We start from the raw sequence: 27,160 nt of genomic DNA, 5'->3' as shown, positions 1-27,160 counted from the left end.
TTGTTGGGAGTTTTTAAATCACAGTTTCAATTTCAGTACTTGTGATTGGTCTGTTCATATTTTCTGTTTCTTCCTGGTTCAGTCTTGGAAGGTTGTACTTTTCTAAAAATGTGTCCATTTCTTCCAAGTTGTCTATTTTTTGGCATATATTCAATAATTGTTTGTAGTAGTCTTTTATGATCTTTTGTATTTCTGTGCTTGTAACTTCTCCTTTACCATTTCTAATTTTATTGATTTGAGCCCTCTCCCTTTTTTTCTTGATGAGTCTGGCTAAAGGATTATCAGTTTTGTTTATCTTTTCAAAGAACCAGATTTTAGTTTGATTGATCTTTTCTACTGTTTTCTTCATTTCTATTTCATTTATTTCTGCTCTGATCTTTATGATTTCTTACCTTCTATTAACTTTGGGTTTTGTTTGTTCTTCTTTCTCTGGTTGCTTTAGGTGTAAGGTTAGGTTGTTTGTTTGAGATTTTTCTTGTTTCCTGAGGTAAGATTGTATTGCTGAACATTTCCCTCTTAGCCCTGCTTTTGCTGCATCCCATAGGTTTTGGATCAACATGTTTTTGTTGTCATTTATCTCTAGGTATTTTTTGATTTCCTCTTTGATTTCTTCAGTGATCTATTGATTATTTAGTAACATATTGTTACTAAATATGTGTTTGTGTTTTTTACAGTTTTTTTTCCTGTAATTGATTTCTAATCTCATAGTGTTGTGGTTGGAAAAGATGCTTGATATGATTTCAATTTTTGTAAATTTACTGAGGCTTGATTTGTGGCCTAAGATGTGATCTATCCTGGAGAATGTTCCATGTGCAGTTGAGAAGAAAGTATATTCTGCTGCTCTCGGATGGAATGTCTGATATGTCATTTAAGGCCTGTGTTTCCTTATTGATTTTCTGTCTGGATGATCTGTCCATTGATGAGAGTGGAGTGTTAAAATCCCCCACTATTATTGTGTTACTGTTGATTTCTCCTTTTATGGCTGTTAGCATTTGCCTTATATATTAGGGTGCTCCTGTGTTGGGTGCATATATATTTTATAATTGTTATATCTACTTCTTGGATTGATCCCTTGATCATTATGTAGTGTCCTTCTTTGTCTGTTGTTACAGTCTTTATCGTAACGTCTATTTTGTCTGCTATGAGTATTGCTACTCCAGCTTTCTTTTGGTTTCCATTTGCATGGAGTACCTTTTTCCATCCCCTCAATTTCAGTCTGTATGTGTCCCTAGATCTGAAGCAGGTCTCTTGTAGATAGCATATGTACAGGTCTTGTTTTTGTATCCATTCAGCCAGCCTGTGTCTTTTGGTTGGAATATTTAATCCATTTACATTTAAGGTAATTATCAATATGTATGTTTCTATTGCCATTTGTTAATTGTTTTGGATTTTTTTGTAGGTCTTTTTTAAAAATTTTTATTTTTGGCCGTGTTGGGTCTTTGTTGCTGCGCGTGGGCTTTTCTCTAGTTGCAGCGAGCAGGGGCTACTCTTCGGTGCAGTGCGCGGGCTTCTCATTGGGTGGCTTCTCTTGTTGCAGAGCACGGGCTCTAAGCACACGGGCTTCAGTGGTTGTGGCTTGTGGGCTCTAGAGTGCAGGCTCAGTAGTTGTGGTGCATGGGCTTAGTTGTTACTAAGGATCTTCCCGGACCAGGGCTTGAACCGGAGTCCCCTGCATTGGCAGGTGGATTCTTAACCACTGTGTCACCAGGGAAGCCCTGTAGGTCTTTTTTCTTCCCTTCCTCTTCTGTTCTTTTGTAGTTTGATGTCTATCTTTCATGTTGTGTTTGGATTGCTTTTTCTTTTTTATGTGTATATCTATTGTAGGTTTTTGGTTTGTGGTTACCATGAGGTTTTGATATAACAGTCTATATATGAACAAGATTGTTTTTAGTTACTGGTCTTTTAATTTCAAATGCATTTCCAATATTCTGCATTTGTGCTGTCCTCACGATTGCTGGTTTTGATGTCATATTTGTGTGTAGATGATTTCCTGGCTTTGTTTATGTTTGCCTGTACCGGTGGCTTTTTTATTCTCAGTTTTCTTGTGTCTAGTAGTGGCCTTTTCTGCTTAGAGAAGTTCCTTTAGCATTTGTTGCAAAGCTGGTCTGGTGGTGCTGAATTGTATTAGCTTTTGCTTGTCTGGAAAACTTGATTTCTCCATCAAATCTGAATGAGAGCCTTGCTGGGTAGAATATTCTTGGTTGTTGGTTCTTCCCTTTCATCACTTTAAATATATTGTGCCACTCCCTTCTGGCTTGCAGAGTATCTGCTGAGAAATCAACTGATAATGTGATGGGAGTTTCCTTGTACATTATTTGTTGCTTTTCCCTTTTTGCTTTTAATATATTTTTCTTTGTCTTTAATTTTTGTCCATTTGATCACTATGTCTCTCGGCACATTCTTGCTTGGGTTTATCCTGCCTGGGACTCTCTGTGCTTCCTGGACTTGGGTGACCATTTCCTTTCCCATGTTAGGGAAGTTTTCACCTGTTACCTTTTCAAATATTTTCTCAGGTCCTTTCTCTCTCTCTTCTCCTTCCGGGACCCCTATAATGCAAATGTTGTGCATTTAATGTTGTCCCAGAGGTCTCTGAGACTGTCCTCATTTTTTTTTCTTCTTTCTTTTTTCTGTTCCATGGCAGTGATTTCCACCATTCTGTCTTCCAGCTCACTTATCCATTCTTCAGCCTCAGTTACTTTGCTATTGATTTCTTCTAGTGTATTTTTCATTTCAGTTATTGTATTGTTCATCTGTTTGTTCATTTTTAATTCTTATGGGTCTTTGTTAAACATTTCTTGTGTCTTCTCTATGTGCCACCATTTTTTCTCCTGAGTTCCTTGATCATCTTTACTATCATTACTCTGAATTCTTTTTCGGTTAAATTGCCTATCTCCCATTCTTCGTTTTTCTTCTGGGGTTTTATCTTTTCCTTGATCTGGGACCTACTCTTCTGCTGTTTCATTTTGTTTAATTATCTGTGATTGTGGTTTGTTTCACAGGCTGCAGGGTTGTAGTTCTTGCTTCTGCTGTCTGCTCCCTGGTGGATCAGGCTGTCTAAGAGGCTTGTGCAGTCTTCCTGGTCAGAGGTACTGGTTCCTGCCCACTGGGTGGTGGAGCTGGGTCTTGTCCCTCTGGTGGGCAGGGCCATGTCAGGGGGTGTGTTTATTGGGCACCTGTATGCTTAGGGAGACTTTAAGCTCCCTTTCTGCTGATGGGTGGGGCTGTGTTTCCACCATGTTGGTTTTTTGGCCTGAAGCATCCCAGCATTGGAGCCTCCAGGTTGTTGGATGGGCCAGGTCTTGGTGAGAGAATGGTAGCCTCCAGGAGGGCTCACGCCAATGAGTACTCCCAGAACTACTGCCGCCAGTGTCTTTTTTTTTTTTTAAAACCTTCTTGACCGTATTTCTTTCTTTTTTTAAAAAATTAATTAATTAATTTTTGGTTGTGTTGGGTCTTTGTTGCTACGCATGGGCTTTCTCTAGTTTTAGTGAGTGGGGGCTGCTCTTCGTTGTGGTGTGTGGGCTTCTCATTGTGGTGGCTTCTCTTGTTGCGGAGCACGGGGCTCTAGGCGTGTGGGCTTCAGTAGTTGTGGCACGCAGGCTCAGTAATTGTGGCTTGCGGGCTCCAGGCTACAGGCTCTGTAGTTGTGGCACACGGGCTTAGTTGCTTTGTGGCATGTGTGATCTTCTTGGACAGGGGATTGAACCCGTGTCCCCTGCATTGGCAGGCAGATTCTTAACCACCGTGCCACCAGGGAAGCCCGGAAAGCTTGTTTTTTAATGGGACATATAGTAAGTATTTTTGGCTTTGCTGGCCATATGATCTCTGTCAGAGCTCTCTTAACTATGCCATTGTTGGGAGAAAGCAGCCATAGACATTCTATAGACAAATGAGTGTGACCGATTCAGCCTGCAAGCCAGTTTGCCAACCCATGCTTTAGACAGTCAACTATCTTTTATTTTTTTTTTGTTTATTTATTTTTAAATTTATTTATTTATTTAATTTTGGGCTGCGTTGGGTCTTCATTGCTGCACGTGGGCTTTCTCTGGTTGTGGCGAGTGCAGGCTACCCTTTGTTGCGGTGCGCGGGTTTCTGTTGCGGAGCACGGGCTCTAGGCTCGTGGGCTTCAGTAGTTGCAGCACGCAGGCTCAGTAGTTGTGTCTCATGGGCTCTAGAGCGCAGGCTCAGTAGTTGTGGCGCACAGGCTTAGTTGCTCTGCGGCATGTGGGATCTTCCCGGACGAGGGATCAAACCCGTGTCCCCTGCATTGGCAGGCAGATTCTTAACCACTGTGCCACCAGGGAAGTCCCAACTGTCTTTTAAAATGATTAACAATGAGAAAAACATGCCTTTTATATTTATCTTAATTTATACTATTTCCAGTGCTTTTCATTTCTTTATAAGTTTCCATATGTTATCATACTCCTTCCGCTGGAACAGCTACCTTTAAAATTTCTTATGTATGTTTGCTAGAATACATTCTCTCAGCTTTTGTTTGTTTGAATTTCTCTTTCATTTTTGAAGTATATGTTCACTGTGTATGTAATGCTGGTTAATAGCTTTTGTCTGTCAGTATTTTGAAAATGTCATTCCATTGTCTTCCTTGCATAGTTTGTGACAAGAAGTTTGATGTAACTCTTATCGTTTCTCTTAATGCAGTATGTCATTTTCTGGCTGCCTTCAAGATTTTCTTTTTAGTTTTAGTTTTCAATAATTTGGTTATGTTACATCTAGTTTTGTTTTGTTGTATTTATTTTTGTCTGGGTTTCTCTGAGTGTCTTGGAACTGTGATTTGGCTTCTTGTTTTCATTTGTTTTAGAAAATTCTTGTCCATTGTCTCTTCAGATGTTTCTCCATTTTTTTTCTTCTTGTTCTGGATCTCTAATTACACGTATGTTAGACAACTTAATATTGTCTCATGTCTTTCCTGCTGTATCCTGTTTTTGTTTGGTTTGTTTTATTGGTTTTTACACCTTTTTTTCTCTTTGTGTTTTAGTTTGATTAATTTTTATTAACCCATCTTCAGGTTTACTTCACCTTTGCCATGTATGTAATTAGGAACACTGTAAATGAAATTCTGTGCTTGAGATTTTCTAGACCATAACTAGGTTGAATTTTTAATTTTTAATTTTAAAAATTATTTTTATTTTTTTTTGGCTGTGCTGTGTGGCTTGCAGAATCTTAGTTCCCCAACCAGGGATTGAACTCATGCCATTGGCAGTGAATGTGTGGAGTCCTAACCAGTGAACCCCCGGGGAATTCCCTCATAGGGTGAATTTGGACCAGAACCCATGAGGAAGTCACCTTATGGTTACAAATTCTTAGGGGACTTTTTTGTTTTTTAATTTTACTTACTACCAAGGTATAGATAGACAAGTTTATTTTACCGTACTGAGAGACAAATTGTTGTTGTTGTTGTTTTCACTCTTAGACTGAAGGTGGAACCCTTTAATTGAGGATTCTCTTAATAACATCATCACTTTGGATGGTGCCTAGGTTTTATCTCCTGTGTCTGTGCCAGTTTGGATACTGAAGGTCTCTAGGATTCAGCAGAATCTCTCATGGTGAAAACCAATTTATTGCTTTCTTACCTTCCACAATTTCTGATTTCACTTCATTTTGGGCCCTGTAGAATCTTTTTTTTTTCTTCCAGTTTTATTGAGATGTAATTGACAAACAGCATTGTGTAAGTTTAAGGTGCACAGTATAATGATTTGACTTGCATACATTATGAAATGTTTGTCACATAAGTTTAGTGAACATGCATCATCTCGTATAGATACACAGTTAAAGAATAGAAAAAAATATTTTTTTCCTTGTGATGAGAAGTCCTAGGATTTACTCTACAGCTTCATATGTAACATACAGCAGTGGCAATTTTATTTACCATGTTTTATATTACATCTCTAGTACTTATTTGTCTCAGTGGAAGTTTGTACCTTTTGACTGCCTTTATCCAGTTCCCCTTCCCTCACCCCCTGCCTATGGTAACCACAAATCTGATCTCTTTTTCTGTGAGTTGGTTTGTGTGTTTGTGTTTGAAGTGTAATTGACCTACAATGCTATGTTACTTTCTGTTATATAGCATAGTGATTCAGTATTTTAGTACATTTCAAAATGTATAGAAGTGTATTTCAAAATGTCTTTCAAAATGATCACCATGTAAGTCTAGTTACGATTTGTCACCATACGAAGATATTACATAGTTATTGAATATATCCCCCACACTGTACATTTTATACCCTTGACTCATTTATTTTGCAACTGGAAGTTTGTACCTCTTAATCTCCCTCACCTATTTCTTTCTTCTCCTTACCGCCTCCACTCCAGCAACCACCTGTTTGCTCTCTGTATCTATAACTGTTTCATTTTTGCTGCGTTTATTAATTTGTTTTTGTTTATTTATTTTTTGCGGTACGTGGGCCTCTCACTGTTGTGGCCTCTCCCGTTGTGGAGCACAGGCTCCGGACGCGCAGGCTCAGCGGCCATGGCTCACGGGCCCAGCTGCTCCGCGGCATGTGGGATCTTCCCGTACCGGGGCACGAACCCATGTCCCCTGCATCGGCAGGCGGACTCTCAACCACTGTGCCACCAGGGAAGCCCTGTTTTTAATTTTTAAATATACTTTTGGCTGCGTTGGGTCTTTGTTGCTGCTGGCAGGCTTTCTCTAGTTGCGGTGAATGGGGGCTACTCTTCATTTAGTGCGTTGGCTTCTCTTTGTGGTGGCTTCTCTTGTTGTGGAGCATGGGCTGTAGAGCGCAGGCTCAGTAGTTGTGGCACATGGGCTTAGTTGCTACACAGCATGTGGGATCTTCCTGGACCAGGGATCAAACCCATGTCCCCTGCATTGGCAAGTGGATTCTTAACCACTGTGCCACCAGGGAAGTCCCTAATTTATTTTTTAGATTCCACATATAAGTGAAATTATACAGTATTTGTCTTTCTTTGACTAATTTCACTTAGCATAACACCCTCTGGTTCCATTCATGTTGTCACATATGGGAAGATTTCATTCTTTTTAAAAAAATGGTTGAGTAATATTTCATCATATATATGTATATGTGTGTGTGTATTTATATATGTATATACATCTTACATCTTCTTTATCCATTATCTATTGATGGTTACTTAGGTTGCTTCCATATCCTGGCTATTATAAATAATGGTGCAATGAACATATGGGTGAATATATCTTTTCTAATTTGTGTTTTCATTTTCTTTGGATAAATACCCAGGAGTGGAATTGCTGGATCATATGGTAGTTCTATTTTTAATTTTTTTTTTTTTTTTGCCATACGCGGGCCTCTCACTGCTGTGGCCTCTCCCACCGCGGAGCACAGGCTCCGGATGCGCAGGCTCAGTGGCCATGGCCCACGGGCCCAGCCGCTCCGCAGCACGTGGGATCCTCCCGGACCGGGGCACGAACCCACGTCCCCTGTATCGGCAGGCGGACTCTCTGTGCCACCAGTGAAGCCCTATTTTTAATTTTTTGAGGAACTTCTGTACTGTTTTCCATAGTGGCTGCACCAATTTACATCCCCACGAACAGTACACGAGGGTTCCCTTTTCTCCACGCTGTGAAATCTTTAATTTGTGGTTGCTCAGCAAAATGTTAAAGTTTTTTTTTTTTGCATTGCTCTGGATGTCTACTCTGCATAATGCCAATAATAGAAGTCTTACTCAACCTTTCACAATATGGATGTAGCATAAATTTTAATTGCTTCTTTACTAAGGGATTTAGGTTTTTGTTTGTTTTTGTTTTGCTAAAAAATTATGAAGTAAAAAATTTTTTTGCATGTTCTTTGTGCACACATGCAAGTAGTTTTCATCACCAGCGGAGTGAGGCAAAGGAGCAAGATATGATCATTTTTATCTAGCCTTTTGTGTGCTACTTAATTTGCGGATTCTTTACATGCCACTAGAATATGTTCTCATATTCTAAAAATTTCCCACCCAAACAAAATGCATTATCATAAGCACATTGTTGTTTCTGAATAATCTATGTTCAGGTTACCATACTTTGGAAGTGTACCCAAAAACAGCATTGCCACTGATCCTAGATTGTGTTTTTGCAGGTGAACAACACTTTTTATATATGCTGAATCATTAGAAAATAGAAGTTATGTATCAGCCTGCAGGAGAGTTCAGAACACAGCTTCTGATGTTTCTCAAATAAAGAAAACCAAAAGCCATCATAAATTATGTTTTTCAGATGGCATAATTACAAATAAATGAGGAAATGAAACAGCAGGCTACATATCCTTGATAGTTTACAGTGCAGGGTCACATGGCATTGATTTCCAATGTAGAGGCCTTTTATCAATACAAAGCAGTGACTATTGTAGATTATATGATGCTGAGTATTAATAAGCATGTTTTGTGCATATCTGTTATATGAAAATAATTTTTCATTTCATGCTTTAGTTTTCCTTTGTGGCATTCTGAACTGTGGAATCCTTTGTCTATCATTTGGCTTTCCATAAACTATCAGGCAGGATGTCTGTGAGAAGTAGTGTACATAATACTTATTTATCATGTACCAGTCATAATTACATTATCATGATATATCCTTTATCTTCAAAATAACGTCTGAGAATTCATTGTCTTCTAACACTAGAAAAAGGTGTTTTCTAAAGACTTTTTCCAGAAATCCAAATGTTTCTGGGGGCTCTTTCCAATCCTCATACAATGTATCTTTGGCATTTTAAAAATTGAGAACTAAATTTTCTGTAATTTTTTTTGGTTTGAATTTTGTCTATGTAATTATTCTTTGAGATAGACATTTGAATTTACTCCATACTCATCCTTGTTTAAAACTCTCATAGCTGAGATGTCCTCAGGCTTGTAGATTGGCCAGCTTTGATGACATCTCTCTGGCCTTTGAAGTTGGCACAGTTCAATATAGATACCTCAGGGGTGTGTGGCCATGGAAAAACATGTTTTTGTTGTTGAGTGTTCTTGCTTTCTAGTAATTTTATTTTCTGCTCAAGGGATTTAGTATCTGTTCAGATACTTTATTTTTAAAGACCACATAAGTAATGACTTGACCTCTAATCTTAGCTTTGAAAATTTCCCAGACACTAATAAAGATAATGTCTGATGACCTATTATTTGAGAATACTATTCACTGGCCAGCAATCAGTGCTATTTAAAAATGTATATTTTACTCTGAAAATTATTTCCATGGCCGAAAGACTTTGTTAGTAAAATCATGCATGTAATGAGATGATGTTTAGTTTTTTGCTAAACTCTAAGTTATGTTCAAAGAGAAGAAACTGTCTACTTAATTAATTGTATTTTTCATTGTTGTTCTTTTTTGGAATCTGTTATAACCCAGTTGGACAGTCCTGAAAGAGATTTGAGTAATTGAGATTTTCCCTTTCTTCCAGTGGAAGGGAAATATTTCAATTTACTTGCTTTAGGCTATAAAATAGTTTACTCTTCCTTTGCCCACAGCAAGAATTATGAACCTAAAGTCACAAAACAGATTCAGTATTAACTTTTTTTTTTTTTTTTGTGGCACGCGGGCCTCTCACTTGTTGTGGCCTCTCCCGTTGTGGAGCACAGGCTCCGGATGCACAGGCTCAGTGGCCATGGCTCACGGGCCTAGCCGCTCTGCGGCATGTGGGATCTTCCCGGACCAGGGCATGAACCTGTGTCCCCTGCATCGGCAGGCGGACTCTCAACCACTGCGCCACCAGGGAAGCCCCTCAGTATTAACTTTTAAAGTTTCTCCATATTTCCACCCTCATCAACTGTAAATAATGTGCCTGAATGTAAAATGGAAAAAGTTGAAAATTTCCACTTGTGCATTTTGAGCTTTTCAGAGGTATTATACACTCTGGATATAATAATAAAAGATACTGGGCCTTATACAGAGCTTTTTGTGTGAGGAACTCATATAAACACTAATGCATTGATCCTAACACAGTACTTGATTGTGACTTTAAAAGGTCATGAGTTACTGCTGTTACAAAAATTTTTTTTAAAGGTTGGAGGAGGAGCTGTAATTTACAAATATTGTTTGAAAGATATCTAGATAAAAGTTGATACAGGAAACTGAAAAATTAAAGTTATGGGGGATTTTTATTGTTTGTTAACTTTTCTTCTAGCCTACAGTAGATTTTTATCCCTTTATGTTTTTTTTTCCTTTTGTCTATGAATATACTTGAAGCCCAATTCCCTTCTTAAGACCAGAAGGCACAATTTACTTTTAAGCTTTTATTCCTTCTCAGCCAAGAAGGCTTCAACCTGTGGAGGTTTCCTGAGTTTGTCATAACATAGTAATACATTTTATTTGTTCTCAATTGGAGATCATCCTTCTAGTTTTCTTAGTTTAATATTTGTGGCATATAGTTGTTGATTTTGATGAACATAGTAGTCACGTGGCTTAATCTTCAACTTTTTTGTGCTTTGTAGGTTTATTCTTCAATCCAAGGAGGCAATTCATAATCAGCTGTTAGAGAAACAGAAGATAGCGGAAGAAAAAATTAAAGAATTGGAAGTAAGTAAGTTTTGACTGAATACTGATAGTCGTAGTCGACTTTTAGGAAAAAAGTAATTATCGTGTCATATTAAATGAAAATGTATGCCTGCCAAGGTCATGTCACATTGTTTTCATTTTTTCTAATTGTGCTAGAACTATGAAGCAGTCTTTTTACAGCAGTGTATAAGACCAGAAAAAAGACTAATCTCTTGAAACCTTAGGGAGTTTTGAAGAAGATAGGATACTGTTAACCTGAATGTATTTCTTCCATTGCCTTTAAGTGAACATGTCTATTCTTAAAAAATATAATAAAATAAAAGCACAGTGTATATTTAAACACCATATGTTGTGGTGGATGGGCATGAGAGTAGGTAATGATAATAGTAGTCAAAGGATCTAGTTTTATGACTCTTTCACACATTGTAATTCTAGACAAGGACTGAGTAGTAAGCTATAACTAATTAACTATCCGAAGGGTAGTGCTCCAGTGAGGAAAACAATTTTTTTTTTTTTAAGCTAGGGAAAAAGATGATAGGTAAGAGTAATAATTTAGTAAATCTTTGGAAAATTGGAGTTTATTATTACCATTTCTTTATACATTAAAACCTCAGATAAAATAGCCTTCTTGGGCTTTGGTGAATGGTCTATCCTGTATATAGTAAAAGTTGGACAGGACAAAAAAACTGGTTATTATTTTTTGGGACCAAGATTTCCTGAGATGGGGGTGGATACAGTGACTTCATAGGTCACTTTATCTATTTTCTTTGAATACCAATTGAGGCAGTGGTTCAGAATCTGACTCAGCCCTCTGCTGAATTGGTGAGACACCCCATGTAGCCTTCAGGGGATTTCTCAGGGACACTGACTTGGTATGGCTGGGGCAAGCATGTTGTATCTTAGGTTACTTAGGGTTATTTTTGTTTGACTACCAATGAGAATTTAAACAAACTTGATAGTGGCTTTGTAGCTCAGAAAATGTATTATAAAACAAAACAAATAAGCAAACAAAAAAAAAAGGAAGAAAACTTATCCTGTAGTAACCAGGTTGTTATTATATCCTATTTTGTCAGCCCAACTCTTCTAGATTGAGTTTTCCAAACAAAAGTATCTTAAAAAAACTGAACGAAAATATTTCATGTAGATTACCAAAAAAAGTGTTTTTGCACTTGTTGGTAAATATATCTAAAAATTGTCCTGATGAATAAGTAGCAAGATGCAAAGTAACGTGTAATTAATTCTTTTTATGGAAACAAACAAAAACCAAGATCTGTATATGAACATTGAAAATGATTTGTAGGTATATATATTAAATTAACACTGGTTACTCTAAGGAAATTAGATGGGACATGGGGATAAAATTGTTTTTTTCTTATAACCTCTGTGTTGGATAAATTATAACAAGTATGTGTCAACCTTTTTTTTTTACCATCTTTTTTGGAGTGTAATTGCTTTACAATGGTGTGTTTCTGCTGTATAACAAAGTGAATCAGCTATACATATACATATATCCCCATATCTCCTCCCTCTTGCATCTCCCTGTGTTAACTTTTATAATTTAAAAAAATCATCAAGGTAAAATTGCCACAGATGATGAGTTTAGCATACTATTCATTTCTGATGAATATTAGGAAATTCATTTTCCAAAAGTTTCGTTTCACGGAGTCTCTCAAATACTGGTAAGAGTATCCTGATATCTGTCAGGTAATAGAAGTAGATTAGCTAGCTTGTTGGTATTTGAAATGCTAATTAACAGCTACAAAAAACTAGCAGAGTTAAACTATAGCCTCTACCCTAGGAAGTTATTTTATGTTTTTAATCTTTCATCTTATACACTATTTATATTATAAAAATGATGTAAGTATACTATAAAAAAGAAAAACAGTCAAAAACTAAAACATGATTAAACAAAAATAATGACTTTCTCCTCTTTCTGCATACCCTCAAAATGTCACTTTTATGGTTTGATGTGTATCATTACACTTTATAAAACTTTATTTTATAAACAAGTTCATACACACATATATACACTTTTTTTGAGTAAAGCGGGATTATGCTGTATATAATGTTTTTCATCATTTGACAATTTACCTTTCCATTTTAGTAATGTAAATCTAGTTTATATTGTTTCTTGTTTTCCATTTATCCTACCATCATAGTTTCCTTATTACCTCAACATTCAATTATTGCATGATCCCTGCCTCTGCATTTAGTGTTTTCTCCAATACTGCCCTAACCTGTATTTTTAATGGTATCACCCACTACACACACTCTTCTCTTCCCTGAAGCAATCCTATACTTTTTGACTGCCATACCTTTATAATTTTGTTACTTCAGCCTGAAATGTATACACATGTGCACAGACCCACATGTGCATGCATGCACACATACATTGTTAGTTGCAGTGTTCAGATTTTCTGTTTCTTACTGATTATTTTTCCTCCTTATTCAGTTAGTTATGAGAGAGTTGTGTCAGATCTCCCTCTGATGATATTTATGAATTTCTCCTTAGTCTTTCAGTTTAGTGGGCAGTGGTATTTAGAAACTACTATCTGGGTGCTGTAAATGCTCATTATTACTGTATGCATAGTTGAGATGATATGTTTCATTTTGCTTTATATGTTTAGGAATTTCTCAGCTCTTTTAAAGATAGCATTCCATTGACTTTTGGCTTCCATTGTTGCTGTTTAGAAGTTATCAGCCTAATTTTTGTTCCTTTGTCTTTTCTCTGTGGCTACTTTTAATATTGTTTTGTCATCTTTCATGCTGTGTAGTTTCTCTGGTATATGTTTAGGTGGGGATTTAGTCTTTTTGCTTTTTTTCTTAATCCTATCTGGGTTAAGTTGAGTTTTCTGAGTTTGAGGATTAGTGACTCATCAATTCTGGAAAGTTCTTACTATCTCTGAATATTACTTCTTCACTGTTTTCTCTTTTAAATGGTATTTCCCTCTGGAATTTTTTTCTCACCTTTAAACCAGCTGTTTCCATCATCTGTAGTAGCATCTTAACTGGTTTTTCCACCTCCAACTTTCTCTGTTCTAATCCTTTTAACATATTGAAGCTAGAATGACCTTCTAAAATGTTAAATCTGTTGTATTGTTCCTCTGTGTAAACCCCATCATTGTTCTTAGGGTAACATTCAAGCTTTTTAACATACCTTCAAGGCTGTTTATGAAATGACTCCTGTTTCTTTCTCTCATGTCCCTCATATCCTCTTCCTTCTCTTACACTGTATGCTCCAGACATGCAGAAATAGTTTGTTTTTAGAACTTGCTGTGTTTTCTTTGTTTCTACTAGGTCTTTGCAAAAGTAATTCTCTCCGCCTGGGAACTTCCTCCTTCTGCTCTTACCAGCTCTGTTAATCCTTAAGATCTTAGTTTAGGGCTACTTCTTCTGAGAAGCATTTTCTGATTCCTCAGTGTTAAATTAAGTGCTTTTCCCTTGTTCTGTCTAATTATTCTACTAGTTTCATAGCACAGTGTGAGGATTTGGGCATATAAACTATCATCAGTTGAAGTAATTACAAATATGGTTTCCTATTACTTGGGAAGCTTGATGCAGATTCAGACCTCTAAATAGTTTTTCCCAAGGCCTTCCAGTTATTACTCTGCCTTTCAAATATACAGTCTGTTCTTCTGGGCCCTAGTATTTCTTGTCAGTCCAGCGTATTTCATCTTATTTAATTATCATTATCATTATTAGTTTCTACCCTCAGATACCTTACAATTAAATTGAGGAGGCATAATTTATACATAACTCTGCAGACAAAGGCCAGGCTGTTTAATTTAGCACATTTTCATCTCTGATGAAGTAAGCTTTTTGGTTTGGGTCCAAAGTTCTAGTTTTTGACCAGAGCTATTAACTCGGCCCCACTGTGTGTGCCTACCCACCCCCTACCAACCGTCTATATAAATGACGCTATGGATCATTCTTTTCCATGACATAACATAGGTGCTAGTCTGATCGGAGAGCCCATCTTCATTAGTATTTTCTGGACTTGCTTTTATCCACCTCCATTCTTTTTTTGTTTTTTTTGCGGTACGCAGGCCTCTCACCGCTGTGGCCTCTCCCGTTGTGGAGCACAGGCTCCGGATGCGCAGGCCCAGCGGCCATGGCTCACGGGCCCAGCCACTCCGCGGCATGTGGGATCCTCCCGGACCGGGGCACGAACCCGTGTCCCCTGCATCGGCAGGTGGACTCTCAACCACTGCGCCACCAGGGAAGCCCTCCACCTCCATTCTTACTGTTTATGTTTGCCCTCTCCAGATTTTTTTCCCCAGTCCTACTTAACCTAGAATTTGTTTAGCTTTTGATAACTGTAGTATGCTGTGTCTACATTGTCAACCAGCCTGGTGTCTCACTTGCTGGCCCTTTTCTTCTTATGGAGCAGAGGTGGGGGTACTGTAATGCTGCTGTCATGTCCTCTTTCTTTTGGGCCACGTGGCGCATCATGCGGGGTCTTAGTTCCCCGACGAGGGATCGAACCTGCTCCTCCTGCAATGGAAGCATGGAGTCTTAGCCACTGGACCACCAGGGAAGTCTCTGCCCTCATGCCTTCTTTTTTTTTTTTTGCAGTACGCGGGCCTCTCACTGCTGTGGCCTCTCCCGTTGTGGAGCACAGGCTCTGGACACGCAGGCCCAGCAGCCATGGCTCACGGGCCCAGCTGCTCCGCAGCATGTGGGATCTTCCCAGACCGGGGCACGAACCCGTGTCCCCTGCATCGGCAGGCGGGCTCTCAACCACTGCGCCACCAGGGAAGCCCCCTCATGTCTTCTTGATAGGGAGTTATATTACATACTAGAAGGGTAAAGACAAGTACCATCTTAACCTTGGGAAGATAGTCTTTTTCTTCTTAAAATTCCATATTTTACATTTTAATACCCCTATGTTGGGTTCTTCAGGCTGTAATCACTTTCCTGGGTTTGACTAGGAAGTGTTTTCGTAACAGACTCATAATGTGATAGTGTTATGTAGATTTTTATCTTGCCTTTATAGAGATCGTTGATCAGGTTCTGGGAGGGAATGTCACCATTTCTCTTAATGGCGATTAGCAGACCAATGATGGTAATCCGATTGAAGAGAAAAAATAAAATGCTTTAGTATGATAGAGTAACCATGTTATTTATGTCATTGAGGGAATTCTCTATTTAAAAAAAAATACTGATAATGAATAATTTTAAAGAAGATGGCTGAGTATATAATATGTAATACAGTATATGTTAGAAAATGCAAAATCGTACTTTTTAAAAATGACATGAGTATAATTGGGATTTGGAATTAGGACTTCATGAGTCTCATCTGTCTTTGTAAAAATAATTTTCTTTTTGAAATGTACAGCATTGCTACAAAAAGAAAGTATAGTTTTTTTTTAAGAAAATTCAACCTTAGGTAAAGTTGAGTTAAAACCTTATTGATAGATTGAAGAGATATGTATCTTCTAAAGAGTGAAAAATACATCCTATATTTTTGCTCACTTTTTTAGAGGTAAAAAGAAAATAATTACTTGTGGACTTCTTTTGCAGTTGCAAAAACTTAGATTCAGCATTCAGATGAGCTAGAGCTGAATTTTTGATGTCTTGCCTTTTGAATCTCAAGTATTTGGAATCCTTGAGATAAGCTTTCAGTGGTATATTTGAACACATTTTGACCACTCTTCTCCTATGTCCTCTCTCATTGAATTACCGCTTCAGGCTCATCTGCCTTCAGTTTAAAATCCCCATTATATTTTAGGCACACGCAAATACTGGTTGACCACTTTCCTTCCCCTCTTTCTCTGACGTGGTTACCACCCCTTCCACCACCCTAGTTAGCTCAGCAATGACACATTAAAAATAAGAATAAGGAAACCAGGACATTCTGGCCTACATAATGCCACTTCTGACGCAGAATGTTACAATCCCAGGGTTGTGAAATAGCCCTCCAGCCCATGCTATAAGTAAAATCTAAGAAACTGTGAAAGTCCTGGCTCTTCCACAGAAATGGCTATTATGGTCAGACAGTAGTTCCTGAAACAAGTAGGAAGACTAGTGGCAAGAATACTGGATAGGAGGTGCCTGTGACACTCTGCAGTTGGCTGAGTTCTGAGACTCTGATGAGAAAATGTTTTGGAGTTTCCATGATTGAGGAGATTTTACTCTGCCTAATGAGGATCATTTTTTCCATAGCATGGGTAGGCACTGGTAGGCACTTGGATGGATGTCCAGTTTTTGCCCTAAGTACCTCACTTTTGGGCTGGTACCTTTTTTTTTTTTTTTTTTAATTTATTTAGCTATTTTGGTTGCATTGGGTCTTCGTTGCTGCGTGCAGGCTTTCTCTGGTTGCGGCAAGTGGGGACTACTCTTCGTTGCAGTGCACGGGCTTCTCATTGTGGTGGCTTCTCTTGTTGCAGAGCACAGGCTCTAGGCGCGCGGGCTTCAGTAGTTGTGGCACGAGGGCTCAGTAGTTGTGGCTCACGGGCTCTAGAGCGCAGGCTCAGTAGTTGTGGCGCGTGGGCTCAGTTGCTCCACGGCATGTGGGATCTTCCCGGACCAGGGCTCACAGTGTCCCCTGCATTGGCAGGCGGATTCTTAACCACTGCACCACCAGGGAAGCCCTGGGCTAGTACCTTTGTGTGTATGATGGGACACCCTCTTTGGACGTGATGTCAGGTGGACACTACTATATGATAAGCACTGATTCTTACTTGTGTTTTCAATGAAGAGAGAAGGGCAGGTGAGAGCAAAGCCAGTGGCAGAATTTTTTTTTTTTTTTTTTTTTTTGCAGTACGCAGGCCTCTCACTGCTGTGGCCTCTCCTGTCGCGGAGCACAGGCTCTGGACGTGCAGGCTCAGCGGCCGTAGCTCACAGGCCAAGCCACTCCGTGGCACGCGGGATCCTTCCAGACCGGGGCACGAACCTGCGTCCCCTGCATCGACAGGCGGACTCTCAACCACTGCGCCACCAGGGAAACCCAAGAATGTTTTTTATATATTAAACAAGAATTACACCCAATGGTTCATCTGCTTGCATAGCTCAAAGTTTAGAATCCATCAAAAAAAATTAGTCATTTATTTATTTTGTAGTGAAATATAGCATTTACAGAAATATGTATTAAAATACATGTAGTTTAAACAATAATTATAAAGCCAACACTTGTTACAATCATCCGAACCAAGAAATCAAAAATTGGCAGGACACCAGAGCACCGCCCCTACCTTTCTTTCTCCCTTCCATTCCTGCCTACTCTCCCCCTCCCTCAGGTAACCCTAACTTTTGGATAATTATTTCCTTTCATAAAAAATATAGTTTTACTACCTATGTGTATATCCCTCAAGACAGTTTTTGAACTTTATATGAACAAAATCCATCTCCATATTTTTTGCTTTGCTTCGCTTCTTCCTCAACGTTGTGTTTGTGAAGTACATTCATGTTGAGATTGTGATTTGTTCATTTTCATTGCTGTATGTATTCCATTATATAGTTGTACCACAATTTATCTTTCCAGACAGCTCATTTTTACCCTTAAGAAGTCAAGATGTTCTCATGGAGCATTTGCACAGTTTCTCTCTTAGCCTCTTGCTGAGGAGAGCTATTTTTCAGAGACATCTCCTACTCCAACCCAGGAGAGTTTGAGTACTAGAGAGCAGTAAAGTATAAAATGTCTCTACTCTAAATATTAGCTTGGTGATTTCCCACCTTCAGTAGTAACTAGATAGCTAGGCACCTCTGAGTGTCTTAAAAAAATTTTTTTTTAAATAATTACAAGATTAGTAAATTAATCTCTTTCTATGTTGTTTTGATTTGGGGAGTCTTGGGTGAAGTTTCTCTTGTTGTTCCATATGTTGGGATTTCACATATGAATACTTATCTCTATAGAGTTCATTTGTATTCTTAACATTTATGAAAAAGGATGTTTGTTTTAAAATAGTTTTTAGTTATTTAAGACTTGTCTAAAAGAGCCTGATGGCTGGAAGGCTAGAGTTATAGTGAACTATATATATTCTCCACATCCTGGTGTTTTAGGGCTTAATGTAGCTGTGTGATCCTCCTCTGTGACTTTCAGAGAAGAATGAATCTGAGTAAGTCCATATATGCTCTTTTTCTGGCTGAGTATTCTTTATTGGTTATTATGAATATTATCAATATCTTGGTCAGTATATATGTGTTATGATTCAAGTGCTAATATTTGCCCAAATGTAAACTATCTATGATATATTTCATTTGATCAGTAGAAATATTTCAGGTCTGGTAAGAAGTTAGATGTAAACAGTCCAGATAGACTTGCCCTTTATAGACAGCCTTTCTTATTTGTCTGTGAAATGCATATTACAGATATTTTACACACACACTCCTTTGATTTGATCTGTTCACTGCTGTGTGTCTTCTTTTGTGATTAAGATTTACAAAAGGATTTGCATTCCAGTTAGTCCAGAATTCAGCCTTTTGCATCTTGATTCAGTTATTTTCTTCTAGGATACACTCCGGGGGTGGCCTGATTCCCCTCCTTGGAACACTTGTCTATAACCACACCAGACTATCCCTTTGAATGCTTCAGAGGGTTGTTGACCTCATCCTTCGCTGCTGTATGCTTTATATGGTCTGTACTTTTCTTTGTCTGACCATAAATATTTGTCCTTAGCCTCCGCCCTCCCATGCCTGAGAGTTCCTCCATTCATTTTCAGGCTGCTTAGTGAATTATTTCTTTTGATGACTTAGAATTTGAAATTTATTTCGTGTTACTGCATGCCTCCCTGCTCTTGTAACTAGATGGTAAGGTGAAGTTAATCAGTATACTTTTCTTTACCCTAGATTCTTACTCTGATCAGTCTTTATATGACAGGTCTCTTTTAATCTGGAGTAATAGATGCTGGCCAGAAGAAATGAGTTGTTCAGTACTCAATGTGGAACAGGTCACACCTGTATTAATGAGCACACTGTAATTAATCAGCTCAAAAGAACAAGATCCAAGCTGATATTTGAACCATGAATGGAGATCTCAAAGTCTATTAGACTTATAGAAGAACACTCATTACCCTAAATTCCTAATTTAAATACTAAATTCCTAATTTAAATACCTTCTGTTGAGTTAGGAGTTCTGGATTCTAGCCCTTGCTGTACTCTAAGCCTCAGTGTCCTCATCTGTAAAACAAGAGGGTTGGATTAGAAGATATCTAGGGTCACTTCTATTAAGTTTATCATTATAACCTTGGTCTTTTTCTGAATTGCCACTTTAGGAGCAAAAATGTCCCCTTAAAATGAAAAGATGGAGGGAGGCAAACCAAAACAAAAAAACCCCAGTTTCCTTTCTGTTTAGAAATCCTAAACAGGATTATTAATTGTAATCCTGTTTTTGCAGGTAAAATAAAACTAGTTGTCTGCCTACAGCTTTTAGCTACAGTTGCCAGCTAAAATGTAATACGAGGTGACAGCATATTGTGTGATATCTTTGTAGTAGTTGCTTAAATAACTGAAATCACAGAGATGTTTGTGTGATGGCTTAAAGGTAGTTTGTATTAGGTATCACCTGTTTTAGAGATACTTTTGGGTAGAGCTGTGTAATAGCTTATTAACTCCACATGCATAAAGTAACATACTCAGGGAGACATCATTTTATCATTTGTAGTGCTTTATCCTATAGTGTCATGTAAAATACATGATACTTAGTGGCAAAAAAAATTCAGAAAATATTGAAAAATTCTTAAATTCTTTGAGTGTACATGGACTTTTATTGTAAGTGGTAAGTGTTATAAAATGGGTTTTAATGAATTTTAGTTAATCTGCTAGTGCAGATAGTTATACTGCTTAGGACTTTACCATTTTTATTTTACCATTTTATTCATTTTTCAAAGAATTTTTACTACATTATTTCATTTAAAAATAGTGTCTATGGTTGATGCTGTCTTGCTAATTATGATTTTCTCCCACCTCACTTCGTCTTGTTTTGAAACAAATCTCTCACCTGCCACCAGTATAATAAAAATATATGAATTCCATCACTATTCATGAGGCCATTCTTTTGCGTACATAATTATCTTGTGCTGGAATTTTTCCAAAATGGACACACATGCATTGTACTCCTGACTTTTGTGTAAAACAATTTAGTTCATTTTATTATGCTTTTGTTTTTAAGAAAACACATGAGGGTGGAACAATACTCCAGGTCAGGAAGCATTATCAGTTTCCACTGATGTTTTATATGTGCTGTGTTTTTATATGAGACTCTAAAAGCTCAAACTCTGTGATGCTATAAAGACATGGAAAATGATTCTTTCTTAGGGTTGGAGGAAGTGATGACTAGTGTTTTTTTGCTGGTAGTATCTGATAATCCCCCCTCCCTTTAGCTATTCTAGGCATGTTTAGTTGTCAGGCGTTGTCGGACTAAATTGCTAAAAATAACAAATAAGGGGGAGGCTGTTCTAAGGCCAGCTCTTGCCACTGTCTGTAATCTGTTTAATTTAGTTCCTAAGGAGAAAGGGCAAAAGGAACATGGTGCCATTCTAATTGAATGGGTTTTTTGTTTAAAGTGCTGACAAGTACATTGTTTGAGCTCTCTCTTTTCCCAAACCCCATAGGGCTCATGTACCCACATCCACTTATAGTGGAGAGCCAGAGCTGGGGGTCTCAAGAGCATCCTCTAATCAGTGGTTGTACTAGAGATTAACTAGGTGATTGTGGTCTTTTGCTCGAATTTAATGTGGCTTTTGACAGTGGAAATGTGCAGTTAGTTTGTGAGAGAGGGTGAGACAGAGAAGATGGTAGTTAAAATGGAGGAGTTATTGTGAGAATAAAGACATCTATTTAGTACTCTCTTCTGCCCTCAGTGTTCCCAGAGTCAGGTTGTTTGATAAAATTAACCACACATGTGACTTCAGTATACCTGCACGTAATTTTAACCCCCCATTACCAGCATAAACCTCTATGTGGATTTGGCTCTTGACTTTCCTGCACCTTAACTTCTTCCTAATAATAGAAATAACTTTCTGTAAAATGGAGATAGCAGTCTAGTACTTGTTTGTAAAGCTGTTGAAGATCACTGAAGGGATGATTTAAATATCCTTCCTATCCTCTGCTATGTATTTACCAGCGATGGAGTGTGTGAGAACTGGGAGCCAATTTTCAGTTATATTTCTGGTGTTCTACATTCTGTGTCAACTCACCTGAAGGTTTACTGATTTTTATATTCTGAAGTTGCTTATTGATTTTTTTGTAAGTCCTATCCAAAAATCCGTTTATGTAATTCTTTTGGTGTTGTTTTTTTTTTTTTGGTCTGAGCCTGGCCACTTTAGCACCAAAGGAAAAAATGGATTGCTTTTATTAGAGATTCTTGGTAAGGAGTATCTTGGGAAAGCCTGTATTAATGAAGATCCTGGTATTTACCTAAAGCTTTGGAAATTGAGCAATTGGACACTGCAGGCTTTGGGAGTGCTTATTACTTTTAGGCATTTTTTAAGTCACCAACCTGCTTTACTCCCTAATTTAATGAAATACATAATCATTTTAACTGAACTAAAGGGTCTCAAATTATAATTTAGAGCACAGTCTTCAACAATATCTATGCTATATAGATGATGAAGTCTTGTGATTCATGTGGAATGACATACATGGCAGCACTTATAATCTTTACAAGTAGCTCAGGATTGATATCATTTGTGGTTGAGTTTAATTGGCTCTAGAAATTTGTAAAAAAAAATCACTTTCCGTTTCTGGACTTTTGGGGTTCAAACTCAGAGCCTTCATTAATGCAAGCTCAGTGTCTTTCTCTCTTTAGAGAAGGTACGAGAGGGAAACAAGCTATAGGTGGTGATAGAAAACATAAGAGGAAGAAGGAGCTTCTGGTACAATAGTTGAAGCCTTAAAATGGATCAAGTTTTGAACTGAGTTGTAAAATATCATTTGCCTTAATTTTTAAGTGTTGATGCTTTCAATATCAGAGGCTGAACTTTCCACTTACAACTGATTTTTCCTTCCTTTGGGGGACTAAACAATTCTAAGATTCATGATATGAGGCTCTGGCCAATAATAATTGGCCAGAAGAAGTGTGTATGCATGTAAAAAAAAAAATCATTAAACGTTTGCTGGGTGTCTTGATTATACAGAGTACTTTGGGGTTTTGACTAATATGGAGGCTTTTTGTTCTTACTTTCAATCTTATACATTAAGGAACCCACAGTCTACTGTATTTACTATGTGCCATGCACTATTATAGGCAAAGACATAATTAGCAAAGGCCCTGATGGCCTGGAGCTTATATTCTGGAGAATGGGATGTGGAGACAGATAATAAACAAATAATATAATTGATAAATGCTAAAAAGAAAAACAACACAGGGTAAAGAGACAGAGAATGGTGAGAGTGTATAAGCTGTCTTATATAGTGTTGACAGGGAGGTTTCTCTGATAAGGTGATATTTGAGAAGAGAGACCTGAAGGGAGTGAGCAAGCTATGTGTACATCTGGGAGAAGAGGGTTCCAAGCAGAGGGAACAGCAAGTATAAAAACCTGGGGGTGAGAGCATAATTGATGAGTTGGGAGAATAGCAAGGAGGCCAGTTTAGCTGGAGCTGAGTGATCAAGAATAGTAGGAGGTGAAATCAGAGAGGTATCAGGGAAGAGATTATATAGGGCTTTGTAGGCCATATTAAGGATTTTGGATTATGGTATGAAGTTGGGAGTTTGGGGAGGGTTTTGAACAGAGGAATGACATGACCTGATTTACATTTTAAAAGGACCATTCTGGCTGCTTTGGTGAGAATAGATTATGGAGGGCAAGGGTGGAAGGAAGGAGACTTGTTAGGAGGATGTTGCATTATATCTAGGCGAGAGATTGATGTTGGCTTGCACCAGGGTGGTGGCAGTGGAGGTGATCAGAATCTGTATATATTCTAAGGTAGAGCTAAGACAACTGGGTGTAGGGATGAAAGAGAGGACTCAAAGTTTTGAACCTGTTATGAAGGAATCATACCTCCTTCCTCCCACATATATCATTCATTCAGCTGTTGGAGAGATTTGGAATGGGTTCATGAGAGAGGAGGCATTTTAGCTGGGCCTTGAAGATCAGTTAGAATTTTGCTACATAGGGTTGGGGCAGAGGAGAGAGCATTTCAAATCAAAGAAATACTATGGACAGAAGTCTGGAAGTAGAGTGGTGGAATGAAGGGTTAAAGTGAGAAATGAGGTTGGAAAGGCCTAAGGGAAACAAGTTAAGGGTAAAATGAATGAAATCAGCATTGTTTCTACTCACTTTGTATAAGTAAGTACTCCTTGTTCTGGGCAAGTAGTTATTCCCAGTGCAATGCTGTTCATTGACTGTGGTTTCCACATAGCATTCCATGTGTGATGGGCTCCACAGAGATTCCATATGTTTATGGGAACATATGTACTATTGATAATTCATAGATCAGTGTTTCCTAATCAGTTTTCAAGTTTCAAAAGCAATTTTTTTTTTTTTTTTTTTTTTGCGGTACGCGGGCCTCTCACTGTTGTGGCCTCTCCCGTTGCGGAGCACAGGCTCCGGACGCGCAGGCTCAGCGGCCATGGCTCATGGGCCTAGCCGCTCTGCAGCATGTGGGATCTTCCCGGACCGGGACACGAACCCGCACCCCCTGCATCGGCAGGCGGACTCTCAACCACCGCGCCACCAGGGAAGCCCTCAAAAGTAATTTTAAATGCAAATTGAAAGTTTGGCTTGGGCCTTGTTATCTTTGGGGTGCTATTAGATACCCAAGTAGAGATGTTGAATAGACAGTTGGAAGTATGAATCCGGAACTCCAGACCAATGAAATAAGATTGAGAATTGTCTATAAATTGTCAGTTTATAGGTGGCATTTAAAGTCATAGGACTGGATTAGATCAACTAAGGAGAAAAGGTAGGTACAGGAGGTATAAACAAGGTTCACAGACTGAGCCAGGGGCACTGCAGCAGGATGTAAAGGCTCTTTACAGAGGTGTGGATAGTGTGCAGTGTGAGTCCAGAGAACTGAGTGAACACCCACACGGGCAAGCCTCTGCTGTGAAGGGGCCAAGCTGAAGGGATGGGAGCAACTTCCTCCATGGTTAGGGGGCTGTGCAGGCCCTTGGTTTTGTGTAGATAGCAGGGGCTGTCAGCTAAGTTAGACCTAAGTTTCAAGTGCTTTGTGGCTTTCTCTTATTAGCACTGACCTGGAGCTAGGCAGGCCTGGTCTGCTGAGGGAAGGGTTGCTTTCCCCGAGGAGGGATTGCAGAATGTAGAGACTGACATCAAGTTAATGTCAGAGCTGAGCATGCTGTCTGGGGGAACTACACTGCAGGGAGTAGTTCAACACAGTTCATTTAAAGCACAGGAGATTAGAAACCCTGCTGTGTATCTGTGGTTTCTTGAGTAAAATTTGAGGGACGGGGTACTTAATGGGTGGAAGCAAACATGCCTACTAGAGTTGAAGGTTAAAAGTTCCCTAAAAGAATTTTATAATAACTAGTACTTTCACGGTTCCTTGTATACACTTACACATATGCATATACAAACATACACTTTCCTACCCTCTTTCAGTATATACTAAGAAAAGCTTCAGCCTTTAGAATATTTTTTGAGTTCATCTTACAAATTCTTAGCAAGTAATTGGTACTGCTTTTCTTTGCCCTGATATGCATAGCGTAATGCCTTGGCATAATTATTAAGAATATGAACTTGGGGGCTTCCCTGGTGGCGCAGTGGTTGAGAGTCTGCCTGCCGATGCAGGGGACACGGGTTCGTGCCCTGGTCCGGGAAGATCCCACATGCCGTGGAGCGGCTAGGCCTGTGAGCCATGGCCACTGAGCCTGCGCGTCTGGAGCCTGTGCTCTGCAACAGGAGAGGCCACAACAGTGAGAGGCCCACGTACCACAAAAAAAAAAAAAAAAAAAAAAAAAGAATATGAACTCTGGAATCAAATGAATATGAATTTGAACTCTGACTGCCACATACTACCACCTTGGGTAAATTACTTAGTGTCTCCAAGACTAAATATACTCTTCTGTAAAACAGCAACAACAGCAGGGTTGATGCATAGGGACAATAAATAACCCTTTTATTTCCTGCTTAAGTATGGAATCAACTGCAAGCCAAATCTATATGAAAATTTTAAATGTATTTTACGTTTATAACTGATAAAGCTTAGGTTGAAGGATGTGGCTTAGGTGTGCAGCAGTAATAATGGTTTCTAATACTGATCCAGAATTAAGCATACAAATTTAGATGTAGCTACCCAGCAAATCTTTGGAAGTGTGGGACAACCACAGGTCTGTCTCTGCAGAGGCAGTCAGAGCATATCTGTCAAACTTATGAGGAAAATGTGTACCTTCTGCAAGCAGGCAGATCCTGGCAGAGCGGAAGGAGTTGAGCCATAGTTGCTTTTTCCAAACACACCAATTGGAAAAGCTAGTAGTCTTCCTGCGAGTAGATTGAAGAGGCCAGGACTGATAGCTGATGAAAACTGGAGATGAAGAGGATCAGCATTTCTCCCTTCTTAGAAAAAGCACCTACCTCATAACATAATACATGTAAATCACTTGATACGGTGCCTGGCACACAGTAAATACTCGGTAAATGCAGGAGTTTTTTACTTGCATATTATGGATGCTCAGCAACTATTTACTGATTGAGCATATTGCCAACATGTACTTACAAGATAAAGGTTTCTTTTTAACTGGGAAAAAAATAAAGATACACAAATGTACAAAGCTAATTTAACAAACACCTGTGTACTCACCACCCAGAACTAACAAATGTTAGAGTACTGTAATATATATTTTTGTGTGTTTTTTACAAAAATAAAACCATGCTAATGAAATTGAAGTCTCCTTTGTAACTTGCCTCCTGGCTCCACGTTAGTCTCATTCCCACTCACCAGAAGAAACTACTATCAGGTATTAGGTGTATCTTTCCAATCCATGTTTTATAACATCTCATTTTCAACAGATGATATCATATTGTTCATGTCTTTCAATAACTTGCTTTGTGTGTGTGTGTGTGTGCTCTACCCACACTAATAAATATATGTAGTTTACTCAGTTTAACTGCTGTAGGGTATTCCATAAGAAAATGTAACTTCAAAGGACCCATTTTTGATAGCTTTAGTGTATAGCATGTAAAAGTGGCCAAAAGGCCTGATGACTCCTTCCATATGTAGCATAAATATAGACATTGGTAAGGCTGGTCAGTGGGCTCAAGGATGCAAGCGCCAGCAGGTTGGTGCACTCAATAATATCTGCTGCTCTCATTTCCTCACAGCCATGGATTCTGTGGTGAAGCCAAGACAAGTGTCCATGGCCTCTGCCCATGTGTTAGAAATGGAGATCATGTGTCCTTCACAGAGCCAGAACCAGAATTATTCAGAAAGAGAGCGAGATTTGAGTGGGAACCCAGGATTCTAGATTCCAACCACTGTATCATTCACTTTTACTCTGAAAGAAATGAGGATTCTTATGCCATGGTTGGATACTCCCAGTAGCTAGTTCTAATATTAGTGGTCCTTTTCTTATAAAATGATAAAGCCCTAAACACCAACTCTTTGAGTAAAGAGATTAAGTGGCTTCTAAGTGGCCTAGCAGCTAGAAATTGAAGAAGGGGCAAAAGGAAAACCACCCCTTGAATCATGTTTGCAAAGAGAAGTATGCCAAGTGCTCTTTTATTACTCCAGTGTCATTATAAATTTAATTGGTGTTATGTCAGCTACTTAGATCAGAGC

At 38.6% G+C, this 27,160-nt stretch overlaps 1 protein-coding gene across 5 annotated transcripts in view; it reads left to right on the top strand.

Annotated features, from left to right (window-relative positions):
- PFDN1 (prefoldin subunit 1) overlaps positions 1-27,160 on the top strand; it is a 77,576-nt gene that overhangs the window by 17,806 nt on the left and 32,610 nt on the right. For all 5 annotated transcript variants that reach the window (XM_029216950.1, XM_029216954.1, XM_029216952.1 and 2 more), the window contains exon 3: positions 10,420-10,504. In XM_029216950.1, the coding sequence (XP_029072783.1) occupies positions 10,420-10,504 (85 nt within the window). The remainder of the gene's footprint in view (positions 1-10,419; positions 10,505-27,160) is intronic.

The sequence above is a fragment of the Monodon monoceros genome, unplaced genomic scaffold (assembly GCF_005190385.1).
Source record: "Monodon monoceros isolate NGI ecotype Baffin Bay Population unplaced genomic scaffold, NGI_Narwhal_1 Super_Scaffold_12, whole genome shotgun sequence".
NCBI lineage: Eukaryota > Metazoa > Chordata > Mammalia > Artiodactyla > Monodontidae > Monodon > Monodon monoceros.
This window is presented reverse-complemented; position numbering and strand designations above follow the sequence as displayed.